This window comes from Crocuta crocuta, unplaced genomic scaffold, assembly GCF_008692635.1.
Source record: "Crocuta crocuta isolate KB4526 unplaced genomic scaffold, BGI_CrCroc_1.0 scaffold296, whole genome shotgun sequence".
NCBI classification, from domain to species: domain Eukaryota; kingdom Metazoa; phylum Chordata; class Mammalia; order Carnivora; family Hyaenidae; genus Crocuta; species Crocuta crocuta.
In genome coordinates, this window is record NW_027530504.1 from 1,449,650 (window position 1) to 1,457,281 (window position 7,632).

The following is a 7,632-nucleotide window of genomic DNA, read 5'->3' on the forward strand; positions in this document are numbered from 1 at the left end:
CCCCCCCCCCACGTCTCCGGGACCCCCTGCTACGCGGCAGGCACGGGCATTCCGCAGCCAGCGGGCGCTCCGTCCTCCCCAGCGCGGCTTCCAGAAAAGGCACGGCACGCTGTCTAGGGTTGGCGGGCCTGGCGGTGCACTCCCTCCCCCGAGAAGCTGTGGGCCGACCCCGGCACGGACATCCCCCTCACAGAGGCCTGGATTCGGGCCCCCTTTGGCCCAGGTCAGCGTGCTGGGGCCACTCGAGAAGATAGCGCTGGCGGTTCGCTCCCTCCTGTCAAGTCTCTCACTGACGGAAGCTGAAAAATGATCTGAGGGACCCATTAAAACCTTTCGGATCAATAACGGCGTTTGTGCAGATCACTGGTATTTAAAGTGATGGACACGGCACTTAACCCAGGAGCGCCCCAAGGGCGTGTCAAGGACCCTCGACGCGCTCTGGTCCCTGGCGCGTCAGGAGGGGCGCCTCACTTCTGGGGGAGCCGTCCCTTTCTGTGCGGGTGCACGGACGTGGGGCTCTGGCCGTGACGGTGACGCCTGTGGCTCACATCCTGTCCCCGAAGTCTTCACTCCGAATGGCGTCGGCAGGGCTCTCTCAGGCCCCAGCCAGTCCTTGCTGAGTCTTTCCTGGGGCCAGAAGCCAGCGGGCACTCAGACACGAGCTCCGTGGGGACCAGGCTTTGTGTAACCTCCACGGCAGCCCGTAGAGCTCGCTTCATGGTCCCCGTTCGAGAAACGGAGAAACTGAGGACCATAGACTTTCTTGTTGGTTCAGAACCAGAGTTCAAATCCAACTTTGCCCGGCTTCCAGTCTCCCTTTTCCGGGGCTGGGCTCTGGCGACTTTGTGCCCGTTCTCTGTAGGTCACCCCCCACCCCAGTTATTCTCCGGTGACCAGACTTGGGGTCCCTGCTGAGTCGGCACCGCGGGGGGCTCTACGGCAGTAAGACCTGACTTAACCTGCAGGGGACGAGATGGGGGTCCCACCCCAAGGGAGGCTGCCTGCAGCCACCCTCCCCGCCCCGAGTCGGATCTGAGGCCCTCTCCGCACTCCCACAGGATCGTCCGAAGAGCCTGGCCGAAATGGCAACGCGACTGGGATTCTCTTCGATTCCAACCTCCTTCTGGGTGAGCTGCACCCCCACCTCTGCCCACCCCTGGAAGCAGGTGGCGGGCTCTCCCCGCTGACAGTGGAGGCCTGGCTCACGGTGGGACCGCAGCAGCCTGAACAAAATTGATCCTCGGGGTGTGGGGGCTCTCCGGCTCTTTCCACCCCAACCCTGTCCTTACCCGGTGACCGTTCTTTACCTCGTACCCCCTGCTCGGCCCTCCTGGCTTCCTGCGTCTCGACAATCAACCCTCTGCCCCTGCTTACGACTTCTTTCTGCCCCTCCCCCTCCCTCCCCCCGTAGCCATGAGGCTGATGAAACAGCCCCTAAAAGAACAGCGGGGAAAGGCAATAACATTGCAACTGTCCAAAGCTCCCTGCCCCTGAACCCTTCTCTGGGTTTTTTTGTGGGAAAGAGGCTAAAGCACCTGATTCTTTTATTCTTTTTTAAACCATATGCTCGTCATCAAAAGATTCGCCTCTACCCAGTCTCCTCTTGTTAGAAATGTGGTTTGGAAGTCACCCTGCAGCTTTCGAAAAAGAGCTGAGGGTCAGGGCCGTCCGAACATCTGTCAGCCTTTCGTCACGGCTCCCTCTGGCATGGACTCCAGGGACGGCCATGCGCCCCCCACCCCACGTCCTAACTGGGACAGGATGAGAATCGAGAACGCTTTCTGGACTCCAGCTGCTTGCTGGAGTCACCCAAGGAGCCTTACCACACACACACACACACACACACACACACACACACACGTGCCGGGGCCCCACCTCAGGCTAATTCAATCATCATCTCTGAGGCGGGGGCCTGGGACATAGCGGCTGCTGCCCCCTCACCTTCAGGGCGCATGAGAAAGCTCTGGGGGCCTGTAAAGACGCAGCCCCTGATCCGACAGGCCAGCGTCCTCAGGAGCTGCTGGTCTGAGGGCCTCACGGGGAGCAGGGAGGCCATGGAAAACCAGGAAGGGACGGGCCCGAGGCGGGCGCCACGCCCGCTACCAGTGCGCCAGTGCGATGGAAGGCACAGAAGGGTCTGCCAGCCTCGGGGACCCCGAAGCCCAGCCTCCCATCCCGTCCCGAGCCGGAACAGTGAGCCGCGCATCTGGCCCAGGCCTCTCCGCGGACTCTCCCTGGGGTCCACCCACGCCCAGGCCTTAGCACTCTCTACCCGCCCAGACCCTCTGGTCTCAGGGTAACGGCCTGCAGGGCTGAGCATCAATTTGCAAGCAGGCCGGACAGAGAAAGGGCTGCCATGTCTGTGCCCCGAGCTCCTGGAGGTGTCTGCCCCTCAGCGGGGTTTGTGACTGAGCCCCCCGTTCCTGTTGCGCTGACTCCTGCACCTCCGCGACATTCCAGCACCTTCCACGACACTCCAGCCCTGGGGCTGTGTCGCTGCTCCCCTAGGCGCATTCGCCCATCCCGAGCCCACAGCAGTGGCGCCCTCAGAGGGGCAGCAGTGGAGCCCAGGCCAGTCTCCTCCGGGATGAGGCCTTGGGCAGCTAGCGCTTGGCTTATTGTCCTCGGATGGGGGGGGGGGGGGCGACGGNTCCTTCCTTCCTTCCTTCGGTTTAGCTTTCTCTCCTGAGGTAGATGGAGCCCTTCTGGCCCCTCTGTCCTCAGCCTGTGACCCCAAAGCAAGGATGGTTCGACCACAGCACTGGCTTTTCTGAGTCTCTTCGGGCCTCAGCTGTTGGCATCTTGTGCTGGAAAGCAGGACCTCGGCATGTGGGAGTAGAAATGGTCCCGTTTAAGAGGCACCAGTCGTTGGGGCACCTGGGTGGCTCAGCCGGTCGAGCATGACTCTCAATTTCGGCTCAAGTCATGTCTCATGGTCATGAGATGGAGCCCTGCACTGGGCTAGAGCCTGCTTGGGGTCCGCTCCCTCCCTCTCTGCTCCTCCCCCACCCTCTCTCTCCCCCTCTCCCCGCCAAAAATAAATACATAAACTTAAAAAAAAAAAAAAGGCACCAGTGGCAGGAGCATAGATTCAAAGATGAAGGTAAGTGTTTATCTTCATGAAGGGCTGGCTCCTGTGTGCCCAGGGCCATGCAGAATCGGGTGACGGGCAGCAAAGCCTAAACTGCCAGCAAACGAGGAATCTGGTGGCGGGCTTGGGACGCGGCGCGGTCTCTCTCCTTCACTTCGGCTGCGGGCTGGGCGCCCAGCTGCTGCGCCCCTGCCCCTTTCCCTGGCCGCTGGCCATCTAATCTGGGAACGGGCAGGAAGCCGCACGGCAGGCAAACAGCGGTGTCCTCGAGAAGCCTGGGCCAGAGGGGACAGGCCCCAGGCCCAGCGAGTCCGAGAGTCCTAGGTGCGGCGGCGGTGGCGCAGGTCGGCTGTCAGCCATCATGTCCATTCAGGGGGCTGCAGCAAATGTCCAGACGCCAGCCCTGCGGACTCTGGGAGGCACGTTGAGTTTGCCTCTCGTGACGTCGGGCGGCTGCTGCTGGAGGGCCTAAGTCCCAGCAGATGCACCTTCCGGTGCCTCGGAGCCCAGCGAACACGGCCCCCCACCTCCCTGCGCGTGAGTCATTCGTATCTGCTGCGTTTTCTGTGCATTTACACACGTGTTTAAGCTCTGAAAGCTCAGATCCCAAGTCCTGAATTTAGATTCCCGGAGGAGCCAGGTGCCGGAGTTCTGACATCAGGTCCGCGATTGGAAACGCCCACACTCTGGCCTTCCTCAGAGCCCCCCGAGCTCCGTCCAAGCCCTCCCAGTCCCGTGCCCGTCCGTGGAGCTGACCCCAACCCACCTTACCTCTCGACCCCGCTCAGCGGCTCATGTCCGTCCCCTGAGGCTGCAGACTGTGTGGCTGAGTCCAGGCCCTTACACAGCGCCCCCAGTTGGGTGTCCTTATATTTCTACACGAGACTGTCACACGTCAGCCCGGGGCCTGGCACGTTGGTGGCGGTGAGCTGACAGCATGCGGTTTGCTGAGCCTTAGAGGCAGGGAGCTGCGTCCTTGCCTGAAGCTCGGAGACCTGACGGTGCGACCTCAGAGCAGCTTCGCGCCCCTGTGCTGCTTCAGGAGCAGAGCCTTGTCTCTTCTCTGCCTGACCCCTGGCGTCTGATAGACAGTCGTCGTGTGAGGTTATGTCCTGCTTGTACAGCCGGAGGCATAGGATGCTTTAATCCTTCTTTGTAAAGTTTTTCTTTATTTTGAGATGGAGAGCGTGAGTGGGGGAGGGGCAGAGAGCCGGGTCGGGGGTAGGGGAGAGAGAATCCCAAGCAGCTCCAGGCCCTGAGCCGTCAGCGCAGAGCCCGATGCGGGGCTCGAACTCAGGAGCTGTGAGATCGTGACCTGAGCCGCAGTCGGATGCACAACCGACAGAGCCGCCCAGGCGGCCCCATAGGACACTCTGTGGTTCTGAGTGTTCGGGGTGTGCAGAGCGCAGCCGCTGTGGACACAGGTTGTCTCGGTGGGTGCTGTTTGGGACCATCCACAGGTGAGGTTAGGCCCACCAGTTACCTTCATACAGACAGAGAGAGGGGATCACGACGGGCAGAGGCAGGAAAGGACAGACTGGTCCGGCCCAGACCCACCCCCCCAGCTGACCACAGCGGGTAGTGCCGAGCCTGCCCCCTTGTCTGTTAAATGAGGATGAACCCCGGCCTCATGGCATCCGTGTCAGGATTGAAAGACGGGGCCCCGGGCGCTGTGGGCGACACGCCAGAGATCGTTGCTCGGTGGGTGTTGTGCCCTCGCCCTCGCCGAGGGCACAGGGGCCTCACCTCTTAGCTCCGTGATGTGCGCCTTCGACCCAGAGCGAGCGTCCTCTGCTCGCCCCCTTCCCTGCCGTTCTAATTTCAGCGTTTCACAGCTCGCTTGTGAGAGGGCCCCTTCCACCCTGAGCATCTGCGCACAGCGCGGAAGTGAGAAGGGCCCCCCCGCGGAGACGTGTGAGATGGAGCTCACGCCCCGCCCGGAAACACCAGATCCTGCAGGAGAGAAGGGGTGGGGAGGGGGTGGTGCCCGCACCAGGGTCAGGCTCAAGGAGCATGGATTAGGCGCCCACTGTGTGCCTGGTGCTTTCGCACACAGTGGCCCTCTGGGCGAGCGCCACTGACGTAAGGAAACAGAAGCTCCGTGATGTTCGGATCTCACGCCCAAGGGCACAGGGCCGCGCAGCCAGGGGTCACATCAGGTCTCCTTCCCTCGGCCGCGCATCTCCTGATCAGGCTGCTAGCGACTTCTCTCTCCCTCCGAGAGAAACCAAGGCAAGCGCCAGATTCTTTCTGATTGATCAGAGAGAGCACTTTCCTCCAGGGCCTCCTGAGCTCCCCTGCTTCACGGGTGATCTGGGTGATTTTGCTCCTGCTGTGGATTATTGGGGTTCCCAGAGAAGGGACTTGTGCCGAAGAACTCGGCTAGGCGGCCCCTGTGGAGAATTCAGAATCGCAGCCGATGGATGACTGCAGGAGGGGGGGACCACACAGGACCCGGAGCAGGCGAAAAATAGACGCGGCGTTCCCGCCATCAGCCGCGGCGGCCCACCTCCCACCCGGCCCACCCACGGCGGATCCGAGCCAGACTGACTAGAGGCTGCTGAGTCAGAGCCGGGGGGGCCCTGGGGTGCTGAGCCCTGGGAGGCGAGCCTGGCCCGTGTTCAGCTTGGGCGTCACGTTCCTTAATTTACCGTAAACTGTCCCGTGGGCAGAGCTGGGCCTGGATCCCACAACTCACTCCCCTTGTTTCCTTCCCCGCTAGGTCTTTGCTGCGAAGGTTCTCAACCTTGTCCTGCCAAACTTGTCCCTGGGCCCGATCGACTCCAACGTGCTCTCTCGGAATAAGACGGAGGTGAGCGTGTTTCTGAAAACCTGGGTCGGGGGGCACCTGAGGCTGGTGAGGGGCTGAAGGCAGCAGCCCCCGGGGCGGAAAGCTGAATTCTAGATCTGTCTCTCTGCCCCCCGCCCCCGTCACTGAGGCCCTTCGTGATGGGGACACGTCAGGACTGGGTGGGAAGGGACGGGAGGCTGTGATGCCTGAGCCGTGCCCGGAGCGTAAGGAGCAAACCAGACGAAGTTGTGTGGATCAGCCAGGGCTCCTGTGGCCGCAAGTGACGGAAACCTAAAGCAAAGTGATTCAGGCAAAAGGGGGCATTTATTGGTGACTGGAACTGAAGGCTTCAGGCATGGCTGGATCCAGGGGCTCAGAAGTCTCGTTCACCGACTGGGTCTCGCCTGCTCTCATATCCGCTGGTGTGGCTTCGTTCCGAGGCAGGCTTTTCCCACGTGGAGGCAGACGTGACCACCGCAGCAGAGGGACAGACTGTTGGAGAGCCAGTGACCGCCTCAGGGCTGATTCTCACTGGCTGACTGTCCAGGAAAGGGGGGCCATCAACCCCACCCCAGTCCATGGGCTCAGCATAGAGAAGGGCAGGTTCAGGGGTCCAGTTGGGACAGTGATAGCAGATTGGACTCAGGCCAGGCTAAGAGTCATACGTCCGTGTGTTGGGAAGTGAGAGCCGGTGCAGGGGCTGGGGGCAGGGGTGTCTGAGGAAGAGGGTTCCTGGGAGAGGCCGCCGGGCCGGCAGAGTCCTGGCTTGAAGGAAGGGCAGCCACCACGCAGAGGGCAGGGGGTAAACTGAGGTCAGATCCCCCTTCTCGTGGGAGCCACCGCCCTGGCCGGAACGGTCCCCGCGCCCCGGGCAGAGCTGCGCTGCTCTTTGCAAACGCAGAAGTGACGGAAAGAAGCCCAGGAGGAAACGGCACGGTGGCCTTGGGGGAGAGGAGCTGGGGGCTGTGCCATCAGGTTGAGGTCACCACCTCCGGGACCGGGCACCAAGGTCAGCGGGGACAAAAGGTCAAGGCCAACTCATGTGCCTGAGACGCTGGGCCTGAGGGCAGAGTCCACAACCGCAGAGATCGGCGTTGGCCGTTAAGGCGCCACGCGGCAAGCCCGCCCTTCCCAGGGAGCTGGAGTCGGCGCATGGCACCCCGCTTCCCGCGGGGCCCTGGTGCTGCGTGCCAGGCCGCCGCGCCTGCCCTTCCAGCCGCCCGGCGGCCCCGTGTCGCACGGGAGCAGACTGAGACTCGGCGGGTCGAGGGGAGGGCCTGGGCCCACGCCCTGGAGGGGCTGGCCTGAGAGCTTAGGTGGGAGTGGTCCCCAGCCTGGTCTGTCTATGGGCGCGAGGACCTGCGTGGGCTGGTGGCCCGGGGACGGCAGGCGACCCTGGGTATCTGGAAGATACTGGAATCATCTTCAGGATTCCGCAAACCGTTTTTGCCACTCTTCTGCCTCAGTTTCCCCTCTTGCCTTAGGAATTTGAAGTCATGGGCTCATTGGTTCCCCGAGGGCCCCGGAAAATGGGTTTCTGTGAGACCCAAGCGCCCAGATTCCAGCTTCGTTATAAAATGAGACCTGGTCCTCTCGGCCACTCAGAGGGCACAGCTCAATGGGAAGGAGAAACCTTGATCAGGAGTCTGGCTCCCGGGTCCCCGAGGGCCACCTGTTGATGAATGACCCCAGCGAGAGACCCTAGGTGGTGGCGGGGCGGGGGGGCTGTGGGGAGCCACGGGGTCCCAGC

At 62.4% G+C, this 7,632-nt stretch overlaps 1 protein-coding gene and 1 long non-coding RNA gene across 4 annotated transcripts in view; one reads left to right on the plus strand and one right to left on the minus strand.

Moving 5' to 3' along the window:
- Positions 1-7,632, plus strand: part of MGLL (monoglyceride lipase) — a 108,554-nt gene that overhangs the window by 88,573 nt on the left and 12,349 nt on the right. For 2 of the 3 annotated variants that reach the window (XM_077766862.1, XM_077766863.1), the window contains 2 exons: positions 1,059-1,127; positions 5,814-5,903. In XM_077766862.1, the coding sequence (XP_077622988.1) occupies positions 1,059-1,127; positions 5,814-5,903 (159 nt within the window). The remainder of the gene's footprint in view (positions 1-1,058; positions 1,128-5,813; positions 5,904-7,632) is intronic. The other variant, XM_077766864.1, reaches the window with a different exon arrangement.
- Positions 4,241-5,800, minus strand: LOC144233832 (uncharacterized). Its single transcript, XR_013335775.1, has 2 exons — positions 4,838-5,800; positions 4,241-4,574 (listed from the first exon to the last, which is right to left on the minus strand). It is a non-coding gene; the product is annotated as an uncharacterized LOC144233832 (long non-coding RNA).